The sequence below is a fragment of the Somniosus microcephalus genome, chromosome 12 (assembly GCF_052327205.1).
Source record: "Somniosus microcephalus isolate GS21.2 chromosome 12, FLI_Smic_1.0, whole genome shotgun sequence".
Classification (NCBI taxonomy): Eukaryota; Metazoa; Chordata; class Chondrichthyes; order Squaliformes; family Somniosidae; genus Somniosus; species Somniosus microcephalus.
The window spans coordinates 6810377-6828755 of NC_140998.1; the positions used below are offsets into that span (position 1 = coordinate 6810377).

An 18379-nucleotide genomic window follows, 5' to 3' on the forward strand; every position below is an offset into this window, starting at 1 on the left:
ACCGCAGGGATCGGTCCTAGGACCCCAACTATTCACAATATATATTAATGATCTAGACGAGGGAACTAGGTGTAATATCTCCAAGTTTGCAGACGACACAAAGCTGGGTGGGCGTGTGCGCTGTGAGGAGGATGCCGAGAAACTCCAGTATGATTTGGAAAGGTTGGGTGATTGGGCAAAAGCATGGCAGATGCAATATAACGTGGATAAATGCGAGGTTATCCACTTTGGTGGCAAAAACAGGAAGGCAGATTATTATCTGAACGGCAATAGATTGGGAGAAGGGGAAGTGCAACGAGACCTGGGTGTCCTTGTGCACCAGTCGCTGAAGGTAAGCATGCAGGTGCAGCAGGCGGTTAAGAAGGCAAATGGTATGTTGGCCTTCGTAGCGAGAGGGTTCGAGTACAGGAGCAAGGATGTCTTGCTGCAGTTGTACAGGGTCTTGGTGAGACCACACCTTGAGTATTGTGTGCAGTTTTGGTCGCCATATCTGAGGAAGGATGTTCTTGCCATGGAGGGAGTGCAGCGAAGATTCACCAGACTGATACCTGGGATGGCAGGAATGACGTATGAGGAGAAATTGGGTCGATTGCGCTTATACTCGCTGGAGTTTAGAAGAATGAGAGGGGCTCTCATGGAAACTTATAAAATTCTAACAGGACTAGACAGACTAGATGTAGGAAGGATGTTCCCAATGGCGGGGGAGTCCAGAACCAGGGGTCACAGTCTAAGGATAAGGGGTAAGCTATTTAGGACTGAGATGAGGAGGAATTTCTTCACCCAGAGAGTGGTGAACCTGTGGAATTTTTTACCACAGAAGGCAGTTGAGGCCAATTCATTAAATATATTCAAGAAGGAGTTAGAAATATTTCTTAAGGCTAAAGGGATCAAGGGATATGGGGAGAAGGCATTCTCTCACTGAATTTGGATGATCAGCCATGATCTCATTAAATGGCGGAACCATTTCTTTGTTCCCCATTATCAATTCCCCTGATTCTGACTGCAAGGGACCTACGCTTGACTTCACCAATCTTTTTCTCTTCACATTTCTATAGAAGCTTTTAGTCAGTTTTTATGTTCCCTGCACGCTTACTCTCATATTCAATTTTCCCCTTCTTAATTAATCCCTTTGTCCTCCTTTGCTGAATCTTAAACTGCTCCCAATCCTCAGGTTTGCTGTAAACATTTACAGTTCCCCAAACAACATCCAACTGTCTCCTATAAATGATTTTCGAGTGTATCTGCATCACCTTGTCCTGCAACCACAGTGACTCCAGATTAACCATTCCTGCACCTCTGTAAAATCCGCTCCTGGTAGGAAGAGATCAAATGGGTCTGGGAGCCTTGTTGAATTTAACCTGCACCGTACACATTTAATCATGTAATTAAACACACCTTTCTTTAAGGGGTATTCAATAATACCAAAAAAAACAGGAAACCTTGCGTCTTCCGATGCCAAAGCTGGGTTAAAGCAGGCAGCGTTAGAGTCAAAGGGAGCTGGGACGTCGAGCAAGAAACAGCGAGCCTGACAGCTTGCTGCTGTAGTGAACTGGGGCACGGACCCGGGGCACGGACAGGGGCACTGGACCCGGGGCACGGACAGGGGCACTGGACAGGGGCACTGGACCCGGGGCACGGACAGGGGCACTGGACCCGGGGCACAGACAGGGGCACTGGACCCGGGGCACGGACAGGGGCATGGACAGGGGCACAGACAGGGGCACTGGACCCGGGGCACGGACAGGGGCACGGACAGGGGCACTGGACCCGGGGCACGGACAGGGGCACTGGACCCGGGGCACGGACCCGGGGGGGCACTGACCCAGGGGGCACTGACCCAGGGGCACTGACCCGGGGGCACTGGACCGGGGGCACTGGACCGGGGGCACTGACCCGGGGGGGCACTGACCTGGGGCACTGACCCAGGGGCACTGACCCGGGGGCACTGACCAGGGGCACTGACCTGGGGGCACTGACCCGGGGGGGCACTGACCGGGGGGCACTGACCCGGGGGCACTGACTGGGGGGCACTGACCTGGGGGCACTGGACTGGGGCACTGACCCAGGGGCACTGACCAGGGGCACTGACCCGGGGGCACTGACCGGGGGGCACTGACCTGGGGCACTGACCTGGGGCACTGACCCGGGGGCACTGACTGGGGGGACTGACCTGGGGGCACTGGACCGGGGGGGCACTGGACCGGGGGGGCACTGACCTGGGGCACTGACCGGGGGGCACTGACCTGGGGCTCTGACCCGGGGACACTGACCCGGGGGCACTGACCGGGGGGCCTGACCCGGGGGCACTGACCGGGGGGCCTGACCCGGGGGCACTGACCGGGGGGCACTGACCTGGGCACTGACCTGAGGCACTGACCCGGGGGCACTGACTGGGGGGACTGACCTGGGGGCACTGGACCGGGGGGGCACTGACCTGGGGCACTGACCGGGGGGCACTGACCTGGGGCTCTGACCGGGGGGCACTGACCTGGGGCTCTGACCGGGGGGCACTGACCTGGGGCTCTGACCGGGGGGCACTGACCTGGGGGCACTGGACTGGGGCACTGACCCGGGGGCACTGACCCAGGGGCACTGGGCCGGGGGCACTGGACCAGGGGGTACTGACCTGGGGGCACTGACCTGAGGCACTGACCCGGGGGCACTGACCTGGGGGCACTGACCTGGGGGGCACTGGACCGGGGGCACTGACCTGAGGCACTGACCCGGGGGCACTGAGGGCTGCTCCCCGCTCGGAAAAGCAGGCCCCAGTCTGGGACTAACTTTCACCTCTTACACATTCAATGAAAAGTGAGGAGCGGCCCCTCACCGACTGTAGTCTGGGGGAATCAGCTTTCTCTCCTTTACCTGTTTGGTTGCCCTCCTTGCCGCCGGTGTCAGGCTGATCTTGCCGCCCGGACACGCTTCACGCCGTCTCCCCTGGTAACTACAGCAGCCTCAGCGCCCGCCGTTCCCTTACCAACCGGCCCGCCTACCGCGCCTGCGCCAACTACTCCAGGGCGCCGCTCTGCGCCTGCGCTAGAAGCACGCCCACAACAACTCAGCGCGCACTGAAGGGTTACAGTGCGCCTGCGCACAGCACAGACCCGCGCACTGACTGGGACAGTGCGCCTCCGCAAACCACAGAGCATAGCGGTTAACAACAGTGCGCCTGCGCCATCCAGTAGCCCACTCGGTACTGCGCATGCGTCAAACATCTTTTACTTTCAAAATATTTATCAAGGGCGTCAAAAAGTCATTATCATTAATAGGTTGAAACAAATAATTACTGAAACGAGTGATGCAGTTTTTAATTGCCGAAAAAAGGAATCCCTCGGCCAATGAACTACATTTCCCACCATGCATTGGGTTTGCGGCGCATGTGCAGTTCAGCGAGGTTTAGAGAGAAAGGAATTTAGTGAAAAGGCAAAAAAATAATAAAAGGTAATTCGACCTATGATGAGAACAGTTTAGTGCAGACGTCGTGTAAAACAACCACTGCTGGAGGTGTGATTAATAAATCATGAATTGGGCGAACGCCTGAAGTGTGAAGTCTGGCGGGCGGCGCTTCGGAGCCCGCCACTCGGTGTGGCCGCCCCGACCGGCTTTCTCTCTCACAATCAACCCGAAAAAACCTCTCAGACCCCAGCCCGCCGGGTGGATCTTGTTCAGCTCAGGTTTACCCCGGGTGGGGGGGGGTTAGAGGCTTGAAGCAAATGGTGACGTAATGCTCAAGGGGGGGGGGGGGGGGGGGGGGGAGAGAGAGAGAGAGTCCATGAAACGGGATGTGCGCATGCGCTGCCTTGCCCTTCCCCCCGCCCCAGCTGGCAATCTGACCAATGGGCGTTGGGGAAGGCTGGGAGTGGGCGGGGCGAGTGGATACAATGAGCGACAGGAGCGAAGACTGAGGGCTGGGAGCTGGAGCTGGGAGCTGGCATTGGGCAGGCATGGAGGGGCACTGCAAGGGGCACAGCACTGGTCAGCACGCCCCACTCGCTGCAGCTTTTTCATTAATTTATTGACTATGCAGTATTTTTTTTAATTAATCTGCATCTATTGACCTTTTGATTGTTTTAAAATCTTTTATAAGGAATCTTCATATCAATGGTCTTTTTTTTAAGAACTGCATTTGGCAATTTTTTTTCAGTTAATTTATTTTGTACAGTTTAGTATTAATGCACTGCACCATGTTGATCTGTGCTGCAAGGCTATTGTCAAAGTAAGTAAGTGAGGGAAGGAGGGAATTTTTTATTTAAGTTTAAAAACATTAGCAATGCCAGGGGGGAGAGGAGATGGTTCCTTTGTTAGGCGGAGGTCAGCCAGCGTGGGTCCTGTCAGCGTAGAGAGGCATCTCTTGAGAGAAGAGGACCAGGACGAGGATGGTGATGAGGAATTCCGGGATGAAGGGGTTCCTTTCTACATAAACCGAGGGGGATTGCCTGTCAACGAGGCCACCTGGGACAGGATGTGGAAGCACGTTGCTAAGATCCACCCCGAAGGAGAGAAGATGGTGCAAAGAATTCGGGGATTGCCGTATCTCCCCAAGGTGACTTCATCATCCCAACTTTCAAATTATGCACTGTTACTATACCCTTCAACAGCTTAAACCCGCCAGCGGGTTTGTGAATCAGTTTGGCCAATGGAATGCTTTGGATTTCCATACTCAATGAAACAATCCAAACCAAATTATTCAGATGGATGTTTTGAATGTTAAACAGACAAGTTCTGTGTTCCCTGTGTGCCAGGTTTAAGCTGTTTCAGGCTGAAACAAAGCTTCAAGCTTTCTGGTTGATTTTTTTAAAATTTTATTCAAATTAAGTGGCTTTCCAGCTTTGGTGTTGTTGGATTTACTTCGACTGTTGTGAAAGTTTTTTAATTAATGTATCTTTTGAAACTTTAATGCTGAATTAGAAGCTGTGTGACATGCCTATGTTGAAGATCTATGCACCATGTAACCTGTCCTCTTTGCTGTCTAATGTATTATTTTTCCTCACTGGTTTTATCTATATTTCTTTCGCGTCCCACGCAGTGGTCTGCGGCTGAGCGGATGTAACCTGTTCCCAGGCCTCTTGCTGGCGTGAAACCAGCTACTCGCCAGGGCAATGAGAACACCCCAGTTTGCCTCGCCCTTTTTGGTTTTTTTTTTTGCTGTCCTTCCCTTTTGTAAAGTGGTGCCCTTCTGCCCATTGCCTCCTCCCACGATAGCCAAACTGTGTTAAGGAACTTTGTGCGTGCGGCATCGCTGATATGCCATGCCGATCCAGGTATAGCACAGAAGTGTCCGCTGTTATGTTCTGGCTTGAGACCAGAATTCAATGCAGAAAACAACAATTTTTCCCCTGAAAATTGCAGATCTTTAGCACGAATGGAAGAATAATTGCACGGTGTTTTTGTGGATGATAATCTGTATGAACAGTGAAGACTGAATCCTCCGATGCAGAAACACCCAATGTAAACCGCTCCAGCTGTGTAACAAAAGAAATCCACTTGTATTCTGTTACTCACCCAGTGTTGAATTCAATGCCACTGAACATTGCAGCTGTTGGAATGTCTCTAATTGGGCAGTTCAGTGAAATGCTAACAAGGTTTAGAAAAAGCAAGGAATCCTTTATGAAAAATTTTACATTTTCAGTTTTTTATTTGCAGTAAATCTGCTGAAGGCATATTTTAAATTCTTAGGCCTGTTGGAGTTACTGTAAATATTACTCATTAATATTTAAAGCAGCATTTCTCTTTTGGTTTCTCCAGCAGCTTCTGATCGGGGTTGGGGCGAAGCACTAACTGGGGTACCTTGGGCTCAGAGCTGGGACAGCTACTGTATCTAATTTAAATCAATGACTTGGGTTCAGAAATCCAATGCAAAGTGGTCACATTTCCAGATCCTAAACTAGGAAGGGCTATAGAACGGAGCGGAGGCAGCTGAGAAATTACAGAATCAGATGGATGAAATATTTAAGTGGGCAGAACAATGGCAGATGAAATTTAACGTAGACAAGTGTAAAGTACATAGGAAGGAAAACAGAAAGTACACACATACTCCGTGTATGGTGTCTCAATAGCTTAGGATAAAGTTCAAAGAGGCCTAGGAGTCTTTCAGACCCGACACTTCATCTGTCCAACCAGTCCAGAGCAGCAATCTGTTAGACTACAAAGCTGAAACAGTCTTGTACAAATTGTACAGTCCTCTGATTAGACCACGCCCTTGAGCACTGTGTTCAGTTCTGGTCACTAAGACATCAAGGACGTTCAAGCACTGGAGGCAGTGCAGTGAAGAGAAGAGACACAAGGCTGAGCCCCAGTGTCAGAGGTGTGAGTTATGACAAAAAGCATTGGAGAAATTTAGGCTTTTCAAAGTAGAAAGGAAGTGCTTGAGAGGTGATCTTACAGAATATAAGCAAATTAAAGGAATGGAAAATGTAATTTGGAAATAGTACTTTACAACAACAACTTCCCCTGGCCGGGGAGTCTAGAGCCAGGGGTCACAGTCTCCGAATAAGGGGCCGGACATTTAGGACTGAGATGAGGAGAAATTTCTTCACTGAGGGCGGTGAATCTTTGGAATTCTCTACCGCAGAGGGCTGTGGAGGCTCAGTCAGTGAGTATATTCAAGACAGAGAGTGATAAGATTTTTGAATATTAAGGGAATCGGCCATGATCATATTGAATGACAGAACAGGCTTGAGGGGCCGAATAGCCGACTCCTGCTCCTATTTCTTATGTTCTAACAACTTGCATTTATATAGTGTCTTTAATGTAGAAGCACGATCAGACAAAATTGGACGCCAAGCCAAAGAGGTGTCTTTTAAGGAGGATGTTCATAGAAATTTACAGCGCAGAAGGAGGCCATTCGGCCCATCGTGCCTGTGCCGTTCAACAAAGAGCTCTCCAGCCTAATCCCACTTTCCCACTCTTGGTCCGTAGCCCTGCAGGTTACGGCACTTCCAGTGCATATCCAAGTACTTTTTAAATGTGATGAGGGTTTCTGCCACTACCACCCTTTCAGGCAGTGAGTTCCAGACCCCCACCACCCTCTGGGTGAAAAAAGTTCTCAACTCCCCTCGAATCCTTCTACCAATTACTTTAAATCTATGCCCTATAGTTATTGACCTCTCTGCTAAGGGAAATAGCTTCTTCCTATCCACTCTATCTTGGCCCCTCATAATTTTATATACCTCAATTAAGTCTGCCCTCACCCTCCTCTACTCCAAAGAAAGCAACTCCAGCCTCTCCAATCTTTCCTCGTGGTCTTAAAGGAGGCGGTGTAGGGAGGGAATTTCAGAGCATAAGGCCTCAGTGGCTGAAGGTACGGCTGTACAAGGTGAAGGGAGAGAGGAATGCTTAAGAGGCCAGAGTTGGAGGGTCGCAGAGTTCTTGGAAGATTGTAGGGTTGGAGGTGGTTACAGGAATAGGGAGGGGTAAGGCCATGAAAGGTTTTAAAGACAGATGAGAATTTAAAATTGGAGGCATTGGGGACCGGGAGCCAGTGTAGATCAGCAATCACGGGTGATAGGTGAGTGGGATCTTGCTCTGGATAGGATACAGGCAGCAGAGTTTGGATGAGCTGAAGTTTATGAAGGGTGGTGAACATTGGAATAGTTGAATCTGGTGGTGACAAATACTTGGATGAAGATTTCAGCACCACATGGCCTGAGGCAGGGTGGAGGTGGGATGACATTGGGGAGGCACAAGTCTTTGTGACAGAGAGGATATGGGGTCAGAAGCTCAGTTCAGGGTTAGATAGGACGTTGAGGCTGTGAACAGCCTGGTTCAACCTGAGAAACTGGCTGAGGAGGGCGATGGAATCGTTGGTGAGGATACAGAGCTTGAGACAGGGGCTGAAGACTATAGCTTTGGTGTTCCCTTTAAATTGAATTGGTAGAGTAGGACAGGGAGACATTGGTTCAAACCAGTAAGAAGTAAATTTAGAACTGCTATCAGGAAGTTGTTCACACAGAGAGTGATCAACATATGGAGTGGACTCTCGGATAGAGGAGCGGAGGTGAAAATCCTGGACTTGTGTAAGAAACAGTTGGATGCTGCAATGGGAGGACTGTAGGGCTATTCTGGATAGATAAATGAAGATGGGCCGAATGGCCTTTCTCTGCGTAATTATCTTGTGATGCAAAGATGTACTACAGTTGCTTCAAATAATGTTGTCACTGCAGTAAAGAGTTGGTACAGGTTAGTGCGCAGTAACCAGCGTTCTGCCGCCAGTTGCGGCCGGTAGTAGGAGTTTATTTTTATTGTAGGTTTAATAAAATGGATAGAAACGCACAGCAAATTGACAACAACTGCACAAGCTCACCTCGGGAGTCGAAGTGGCTGGCTGTAGATACGTGATGAGGGGGAGAGTTGGTGGTATCAGTAAATGAGCCCACCCAAATACACCCGTGTAAATGCTGGAGGTACACAGCAGGCCCGTCAGCATCTGAAAGAGAGTGAAACTTTGTTACGTTCATCAGAGCTGGGTTTAGAGCAGACATGCTGTATGAGATCTATGTGTGTTCCACAGTTAGTAGGATTCTTCCCGCGTTTGGGAAGAAGTGCTCCAGTTCCTGTATAGTACTATATACTAGCACAACACTATTGCACTCTTTGACAATACAACACTATCGCTGGCATAACAACAGAAAATGCTGGAAAAACTCAGCAAGTCAGGCAACATCCGTGGAGAGAAATTTGAGTTGACGTTTCGGGTTTGACCCTTCTTCAAAACTGGAGAGAAAAGGAACTAGATCGAAGGCAGGGCTGCGATCGGACAAAAGAATAAAAGAACCAAAAGAAGTAAAAGAGATTAGAAGCTAGACGAGATGGTAATAGGCTGTGATTAGGTGTAAAGTGTACTGGCAGGGCAAAAGATAGCTGCCAGGTGTGAGAGAGAAACAAAAGGAAAGGGGGGGGGGAAAGGAAAGGAGTGGAAAAATATAAGTGAAAATGAAATGGGGGCCGAGGTTATGATCTGAAATTGTTGAACTCGATATTGAGACCGGAAGGCTGCAGAGTGCCTAATCGGAAGATGAGGTGCTGTTCCTCGAGTTTACGTTGAGCTTCCGTGGAACAGTACAAGAGGCCAAGGACGGTGAGGTCCGAGTGGGAATGGAGCGGTGAATTGAAATGACAGGCGACCGGAATCTCGGGGTCACCCTTACGGACTGAACGGAGGAGCTCAACGTAAACTCGAGGAACAGCACCTCATCTTCCGATTAGGCACTCTGCAGCCTTCCGGTCTCAATATCGAGTTCAACAATTTCAGATCATAACCTCGGCCCCCATTTCATTTTCACTTATATTTTTCCACTCCTTTCCTTTCCCCCCCCCCCCCCCCCCCCCCTTTCCTTTTGTTTCTCTCTCACACCTGGCAGCTATCTTTTGCCCTGCCAGTACACTTTACACCTAATCACAGCCTATTACCATCTCGTCTAGCTTCTAATCTCTTTTACTTCTTTTGGTTCTTTTATTCTTTTGTCCGATCGCAGCCCTGCCTTCGATCTAGTTCCTTTTCTCTCCAGTTTTGAAGAAGGGTCAAACCCGAAACGTCAACTCAAATTTCTCTCCACGGATGTTGCCTGACTTGCTGAGTTTTTCCAGCATTTTCTGTTGTTATTTCGGATTTCCAACATCTGCAGTATTTTGCTATCGTACTATCGCTGGCATTACTGAACATTAACCGTAGATAAAGCTCGCCGTGGACATTTGTCCGCAGATTGCAGTCTGTTTGTTAACTCACTTTTAACTTTTTAGATTATTAAGTTTAAGCTCACAACCGTCTTCAGGAATACAGAAAAAGCCCCTGTGCTTTATAAATGTTGCTAATTTTTTAAGGAGATTAATCACTGCCATGGTATAGTCCTCGGGTCCTCTAATGGCCATCCTTTGTATTGAGCCGACTGAGCAAGTATAAACAGGTTATTTGGCTGTGGGGGCATCACAACCAAATCCAGTCCTGTCCCAGCCAGACACAACCATACTTTCCACTTATGGCTGGTTGCAAGAGAACCATGGTTGATTTTCTCTTTTTCCCCAGCCAATGTTTAACCTCTAGTGTCCTGAAAATCGACTTGAATACACACATCCTTGACTAGCGGGCTAAGGGCGCAATTAAAATTGAATCACGTGATTTGTTGGCTGGCTCCAGACAGTATAAGCAGTCAAGGATGGAAAAAGGGCTCTCATTCCTCCAGAACACTAACTGGCACAGCTGCAATGGCTCCAAAGATGGAGTGGCCGCCTGCCCTGCCGTTTCACACCCAGCCTAACACCCAGCTGCACTCCCCAAAGGCTTTAACTCCACTACCTTTCTCAGTAGATTATTCCAAATGTTTAGCCCTTCAGCGAAGATCGATTTTTTTTTTTCTCTTACAAATTATATTTATGCAGTGCCATTAACATAACCAACATCTCAAGGCGCTTCACAATTGGAAATAGATAGAAAATGGAGGCTGAACCATGGAGGGAGAGATTCAATGGGTTTTCAGAGGGGCCATGTCGGGAGGAGAAGATTGTCACGATAGGGTGGGGCAAGGCCGTGGAGGGTTTTGCATTTGAGAAATTTAGTATATTGGGCAATGGGAACTAATGCAGATCAGTGAGGAGGGGGATAATAGGAAAGCGGGATGCGGTGCAGGACAGGATACAGGCAAGTTTTGGACAAGTTGGAGTTTATGGAGAACGGAAGGACAGCAAGAAGGACAGTTTAATAATATCTAGAGGTGACAAAAGCATAGGTAAGGACTTGAGTGGTGGATAGTTAAAATCCCCCATAATTATAGATGTTCCCTTATTACAAGTCTCAACTATTTCCTGATTGATACTCCGTCCAACAGAGTTGCAACTGTTCGGAGGCCTATAGACTACGCCCACTAGTGCTTTTTTTCCCCTTATTATCCCTTATCTCCACCCAAACTGTTTCATTATCCTGATCTTTTGACCCAATATCATTTCTCTGTATTACAGTGATTCCTTCCTTTATTAACATAGCCACCCCACCTCAAATCAAAATCAAATCAACTTTTATTGTCATTGTTAGTGCACAAGTGTAGTACAACGAAATGTAGGCTTGCGGCTCCCGAGAGTGTACATTTAGATTAAGACATTTAAACATTCAACATACATTTGGCTTGTAATACATTAACATAAACATAACCCTAATAAAGTGCATTGGCAGATGTGCAGGCTTTAGAGTTTATTTGTGGAGTTCAGTAGGATGACAGCCCTGGGAAAGAAGCTGTTCCTAAATCTGGTCGTACGGGTGCGAATGCATCTGTAGCGTCTCCCAGATGGCAGGAGGGCGAACAGACCGTGGCTGGGGTGGGTAGGGTCTTTGGTGATGGACCGTGACCTCCGTAGACAGCGTTTCTGGTATATGTGCTCTATGGTTGGTAGCCGGGTGCCGGTAATTCGTTGGGCAGTTTTGACTACCCGCTGCAGGGCTTTCCGGTCACAGTAGCTACAGCTGCCATACCATACCGTGATACAGTTTGTCAGGATGCTTTCTATAGTGCAGTGGTAAAAGTTAGAGAGGATCAGGGGTGACAGGTTACATCCCTTCAGCCTCCTTAGGAAATAAAGGCGCTGCTGGGCCTTCTTCACCAGCGAGGAGGTGTTGAGTGACCAGGAGAGGTCTTCCGTGATGTGGACTCCGAGGAACTTAAAGCTGTCCACCCTTCCCACCACAGCCCCATGGATGTGGATGGAGGTGTGACTTCCGCCTTTGGACTTCCTGAAGTCCACAATGATTTCTTTGGTTTTCTTGATGTTAAGGGCCAGGTTGTTATCGGCGCACCACTTCACGAGATGCTGGACCTCCTCCCTGTAGGCTGACTCATCGTTGTTGGTGATCTGGCCTACCACCGTGGTGTCATCCGCAAACTTGATGATGGTGTTGGAACCATTAACAGCCACACAGTCGTGGGTGAAGAGGGAGTAGAGGAGGGGGCTCAGCACACATCCTTGTGGGGCCCCCGTGTTCAGGGTCAGGGGGGGGGAGGTGTGGTTACCTAATTTGACAGACTGGGGTCTGTTTGTTAGGAAGTCCAGGGTCCAGTTGCAGAGGGAAGTGTTCAGGCCAAGAGTTTGGAGTTTGGTGGCCAGCTTGTTGGGGACGATAGTGTTGAATGCTGAGCTGTAGTCTATGAACAGCATTCTGATGTAGGTCTCCTTACCATCTAGGTGGTTCAGTGCCGAGTGTAGAGCAGTTGTGATTGCATCCTCCGTTGATCTGTTTGCACGATAGGCAAACTGGTGTTGGTCAAGGGAGGCAGGAACACTGGCTTTGATGTGGGCTAAGACCAGTCTCTCGAAACACTTCATTATGATGGGTGTGAGTGCGACAGGTCGATAGTCGTTCAGGCACGTCACAGCCGTTTGTTTTGGCACAGGAATAATGGTAGCGGTCTTGAAGCATGTAGGGACTACTGCCTGGGCCAATGACAGATTGAAGATGGCGGCGAAGACATCAGCCAGCTGATCACATTCCTTGAGTACCCGTCCAGGGATGCTATCCGGTCCAGCAGCCTTTCGTGTGTTAACTCTGCGTAGAACACCCCTTACGTCGGAGGTCGACAGAGTGAGCACCTGGTCTTCTGGGGGTGGCAAGGCTTTGGTAGCCGGCTCCCTGTTGTCCCTGTCGAAGCGAGCGTAGAAGTTGTTAGGCTCCTCCGGAAGGGAGGCATCGCTGACCGGGGGGCTGGTGTTTTTGCCCTTGTAGTCAGTGATGGACTGGATGCCTTGCCACATGCGCCGGGGGTCCGAGTTGTTGCGGAAGTGATCCTCTATCCGCAGTGTCTGTTTCCTTTTGGCAGTCCTGATACCTTTTTTTAGGTTGGTCCTAGCTGCACTGTAAGCCGCCGCGTCGCCAGATTGAAATGCTGCGTCGCGTGCTTTCAACAGTGAGCGGACCTCTCTGTTCATCCAGGGTTTCTGGTTGGGGTATGTCCTGATATTTTTATGGGTCGTGACGACCTCGATGCAGCTGTTGATATAGAATAGCACTGTGGATGCGTATTCCTCGATGTCATTATGGGCAAACATGCTCCAATCAGTGTGTTCGAAGCAATCCTGAAGCTCCGATACTGCCCCCTCTGGCCATACTTTCACTGATCTCACTGATGTTCTCACTCTTTTGATGAGCGGTTTGTATGCCGGGGCTAGAAACAGGGAGAGGTGGTCAGACTTCCCAAGGTGGGGGCAGGGAATGGCCTTATAAGCGTCTACAATGCTCGTGTAGACTTGATCCAGTGTGTTCTCCCCTCTTGTGGGGCAGGAGACATTCTGGTGGAATTTCGGTAGTACAGTTTTGAGGTTTATGTGATTGAAGTCCCCCGCGACGATAAAGGCTCTGTCTGGGTGCGCAGTTTGTTGTTCGCTGATGGCCCTGTAGAGGTCCTTCAGTGCTAGTTTGGCATTAGCATGTGGTGGGATGTAGACCGCAGTGATGATAACAGCCGTGAATTCCCGAGACAGGTAGAAGGGTCTGCACCTTACCATGAGGAATTCCAAATCAGCCGAACAGGATCTATCGATTATGTCCGTGTTAGTGCACCAGGCATTGTTAGTGTAAATGCACAAACCGCCTCCCTTGCTCTTACCGGAGTCTGCAGTTCTGTCGGCGCGGAAGACCGTGCGTCCTTCTAGTTGGATGGTGGTGTCAGGGATGCCGTTGTTCAGCCAGGTCTCTGTGAAGATCATGGCGCAGCAATCCTTTGTCCTTTTCTGTGTGGAGAGATCCAGTTTGATCTCATCCATTTTGTTCTCCAGTGACCTGACGTTGGCCAGGAAAATACTTGGGAGGGAGGGTTTGTGTGGGGCCCTCTTCAGCCTGTTTTGGATACCTGCCCTCTTACCCCGCTTCTGCTTGCGTTCCCTGCGCGGTCTGCGCTGACTTCCGGCTGGGGAAGGACGCCACGCTGGTCCCGGGGGTCGGGCAATGTCGGGAGGCAGATCGATGTCGCCGAGTGTAAGCCGCACGCAGTCGGCCCCGATGTCGAGGAGCGTCTGCCGGCTGTACGGTAGGTCAGCCTTTAATTCCCGAATCAGCAGAGTCCAGAAGAGACTCAGAAGGAGGGTGAAAACGCTCAGTCTCGGGAGAGACAAAGCCGCTGCGTCCATGCGCGCCGCCATCTTTATGAGCTCCCCTTCCTTCCTGCCTGTCCTTCCTGATCGTTAAATAACCTGGTATGTTTAATTCCCAGGCATTGTCACCCTGCAGCCATGTTTCTGTAATGGCCACAAGATCATACCCATATGTAGTTATTTGTGCCATTAACTCGTCTATTTTGTTACGAATGCTACGTGCATTCAGATAGAGAACTTTCAAATATGTTTTGTGACACTTAGTTCCTGCTTTTGCCCTTTTTATTACTTTACCTTTTACTCCATACCTTCTGCCCCTTCCTGACACGCTCTGGTTTTTAATTTCCCCACTGCTACCTAAGTCTATGACCTTCTCTGTTGTCATTTTTATTATTTGCTCTCTAGGAACCTCCCCCCCACTAGTTAGTTTAAAGCCCTCTCTACAGCCCTAGTTATTCGATTTGCCAGGACTCTAGTCCCAGCACTGGCCAAGTGAAGCCCGTCCCAATGGAACAGCTCCCTCCTGCCCCAGTACTGGTGCCAGTGTCCCAGGAAGCAAAACCCATTTCTCCCACACCAGTCTTTGAGCCACGTATTTAACTCTCTAATTTTATTTGTCCTAGCCAAATTCGCTCGTGGCTCAGCTAATAATCCAGAGATTATTACCCTTGTGGTTCTGCTTTTTAATTTGGCCCCTAGCTGCTCAAACTCCCTCAGCAGAACCTCCTTCCTTGTCCTATCTATGTCGTTGGTACCAACATGGACCACGACAACTGGATCCTCCCCCTCCCACTCCAAGTTTCTCTCCAGTCCAGAGGAGATGTCCTTAACCCTGGCACCGGGCAGGCAACACAGCCTTCGGGACTCTCGCTCTCGGCTGCAAAGAACTCTATCTATCCCCCTAACGATACTATCCCCTACCACTACAACATTTCTTTTATGGCCCCCCGCTCCACGGTGCTGTGGCCAGGTTGCTCATCCTCCCCGCAGTCCCTGTTCCCATCCTCACAGGGAGTAAGAGCCTCGAACATGTTGGACAAGTGCAAGGGCTGCGGCTCCTCCAACACTACCTCCTGGATCCCCATACCTGCCTCACTTCTAGTCACACCATCCTGACCCTGGCCACGGACTACATCTGAATTAATTAATCTAATTGGTGTGACTACCTCGTGATACACAGAGTCCAGGTAACTCTCCCCCTCCCTGATGTGTCTCAGTGTTTGAAGCTCGGACTCCAGCTCTTCAACACGGAGCCGGAATTCCTCGAGCAGCCAACACTTACTGCAAATGTGATCACCGTGAGCATCAATGGTGTCCACCAGCTCCCACATATTGCAGCAGCAACACATCACCTGATCTCCCATTCTATGTAATTCATTAAATTTGATATTTTTAAATACCCTCTGCCCCGATTCTAGATGATGAATATCGCACCTTAGAAACTATAAACCAAAGAGATTTAAGCTTAAAAAGGGAGAAATACTTACCAACCAATCACTTACCCGCTTTCTGGTGATGTCACACTTGGATTACTTTTGACCTCTCTCCTTCCCTCCGAGTTCCGAGTTCGGAGACTGGTACGCCTTACCTGGTCTCTGGAGCCTTTTATAGTCCCGCTCTGGACAAATCAAATTGGGCAGGGCTGCCTTGAGGATGAGTTCATTGAGTGTATTAGGGATGGGTTTCTTGAGCAGTATGTAACTGAACCGACCAGGGGGCAAGCAACCTTAGATCTGGTCCTGTGTAACGAGACAGGATTAATTAAAAATGTCCTAGTAAAGGATCCCCTTGGAATGAGTGACCATAACATGGTTCAATTCCATATTCAATTAGAGGGTGAGAAGGTTGGATCTCAAACAAGCGTGCTAAGCTTGAATAAAGGAGACTATGAAGGTATGAGAGCGGAATTGAGTAGAGTGGATTGGGAAAATAGATTAAAGGGTAAGACGATACATGATCAGTGGTGTACATTTAAGGAGTTATTTAACAACTTCCAAAAAATATATATTCCACTGAGAAGAAAAGGGTGTAAAAGAAAAGACAGCCATCCGTGGTTAAGTAAAGAAATTAAGGATAGTATTCGACTAAGAACAAGGGCATATAAGGTAGCCAAATCTAGTGGGAGGATAGAGGATTGGGAAAACTTTAAAAGACAGCAAAAAATAACAAAAAGATTGATTAAGAAAGGGAAGATAGATTATGAAAGTAAATTAGCAAAAAATATAAAAACAGATAGTAAGAGTTTTTATAGTTATATAAAAAGAAAAAGGGTGGCTAAAGTAAATGTTGGTCCCTTAGAGGATGAGACCGGGAAATTAATGGTGGGAAATATGGAGATGGCAAAAACACTGAATATTTTATATCAGTCTTTACAGTAGAGGACACTAAGAATATCCCAACACTGGACAAACGGGGGGCTAAAGGCAGGGAGGAGCTAAACACAATCAAAATCACTAAGGAAGTGGTACTCGGTAAAATAATGGGACTCAAGGCGGATAAATCACCTGGACCTGATGGCTTACATCCTAGGGTCTTGAAGGAAGTGGCGGTAGGGATTGTGGATGCATTGGTAATAATTTTCCAAAACTCCCTGGACTCAGCAAAGGTCCCGGCAGACTGGAAAACTGCGAATGTAACACCCTTATTTAAAAAAGGCAGTAGACAGAAGGCTGGAAACTATAGACCGGTTAGCCTAACATCTGTGGTAGGTAAAATTTTGGAGTCCATTATTAAGGAGACAGTAACAGGACATTTGGATAATCATAATTTAATAGGACAAAGTCAGCATGGTTTTATGAAGGGGATGTCATGTTTGACAAATTTGCTGGAGTTCTTTGAGGAAGTAACATATAGGGTGGATAAAGGGGAACCAGTGGACGTAGTGTATTTAGACTTTCAAAAGGCATTTGACAAGGTGCCACACAAAAGATTATTGCTTAAGATAAAAAATCACGGGATTGGGGGTAATATTCTGGCATGGATAGAGGATTGGCTATCTAACAGAAGGCAGAGAGTTGGGATAAATGGTTCATTCTCAGACTGGCAATCAGTAACTAGTGGTGTTCCACAGGGGTCAGTGCTGGGTCCCCAACTCTTTACTATCTATATTAACAATTTGGAGGAGGGGACCGAGTGTAACATATCAAAGTTTGCAGATGATACTAAGATGGGAGGGAAAGTAGTGAGTGAGGAGGACATAAAAAACCTGCAAGGGGACATAGACAGGCTAAGTAAGTGGGCAGAGATTTGGCAGATGGAATACAATACTGGAAAGTGTGAGGTTATGCACTTTGGCAGGAAAAATCGTAGAGCAAGTTATTATCTTAATGGCAAGAAACTGGAAAGTACTGAAATACAAAGGGATCTGGGGGTCCTGGTGCACGAAACTCAAAAGGTTAGTATGCAGGTGCAGCAAGTGATTAAGAAGGCCGATGGAATGTTGGCTTTCATTGCTAGGGGGATAGAATATAAAAATAGGGAGGTATTGCTGCAGTTGTACAAGGTATTGGTGAGACCGCACCTGGAATACTGCGTACAGTTTTGGTGTCCATACTTAAGAAAAGACATACTTGCTCTCGAGTCAGTACAAAGAAGGTTCACTCGGTTAATCCCGGGGATGAGGGGATGGACATATGAGGAGAGGTTGAGTAGATTGGGACTCTACTCATTGGAGTTCAGAAGAATGAGAGGCGATCTTATAGAAACATATAAGATTGTGAAGGGGTTGGATCGGGTGGATGCGGGGAGGATGTTCCCAATGATGGGTGAAACTAGAACTAGGGGGCATAGTCTTAGAATAAGGGGCTGCTCTTTCAAAACTGAGATGAGGAGGAACTACTTCACTCAGAGGGTGGTAGGTCCATGGAATATGCTGCCCCAAAAAGCTGTAGAAGCTACATCATTACATAAATTTAAAACAGAAATAGACAGTTTCCTAGAAGTAAAGGGAATTAAGGGTTACGGGGAGCAGGCAGGAATTTGGACATGAGTCTAGGTTCGGATCGGTCATGGCCCTGTGGGTAGCGGAGCGGGCCCAGGGGCCGTGTAGCCTGATCCTGCTCCTATTTCATGTGTCTAATTCTGTTAGATTCAGGAGATGGTTCTGTGATAGTGGATTGGCGGTTAGGATCAGATCAGCCATGATCTTATTGAATGGCGGAGCAGGCTCGAGGGGCCGATTGGCCTACTCCTGTTCCTATTTCTTATGTTCTTATGGAGAAGCTGAGTTAGGGGCAGAAGCGAGCAATGTTGCACAAGTTGAAATAAGCGGTCTTGGCGACAGGTTGTTGGGTTGAAAGCTCAGCCCTCGGTC

The 18379-nt window shown here is 48.5% G+C and overlaps 2 protein-coding genes across 6 annotated transcripts in view; one reads left to right on the top strand and one right to left on the bottom strand.

The window, feature by feature from the left end:
- LOC147108998 (tubulin polyglutamylase TTLL5-like) overlaps window positions 1–3703 on the bottom strand; it is a 104971-nt gene extending 101268 nt beyond the window's left edge. Inside the window, exon 1 of the mRNA XM_086002543.1 lies at window positions 2866–3703. The gene's annotated coding sequence lies outside the window, so the exon portion shown is untranslated. The remainder of the gene's footprint in view (window positions 1–2865) is intronic.
- A 115-nt stretch (window positions 3704–3818) lies between these two features.
- vash1 (vasohibin 1) overlaps window positions 3819–18379 on the top strand; it is a 59811-nt gene continuing 45250 nt past the window's right edge. For 3 of the 5 annotated variants that reach the window (XR_015080164.1, XR_015080163.1, XM_086002546.1), the window contains exon 1: window positions 3827–4543. Coding sequence is in view for 2 of the 5 variants with exons in the window: in XM_086002546.1 (XP_085858672.1) it covers window positions 4271–4543 (273 nt within the window). In the remaining 3 variants the exon portion in view is untranslated. Of the gene's footprint in view, window positions 4544–18379 lie in introns of all 5 variants that reach the window. The other 2 variants (XR_015080162.1, XM_086002545.1) reach the window with 2 other exon arrangements.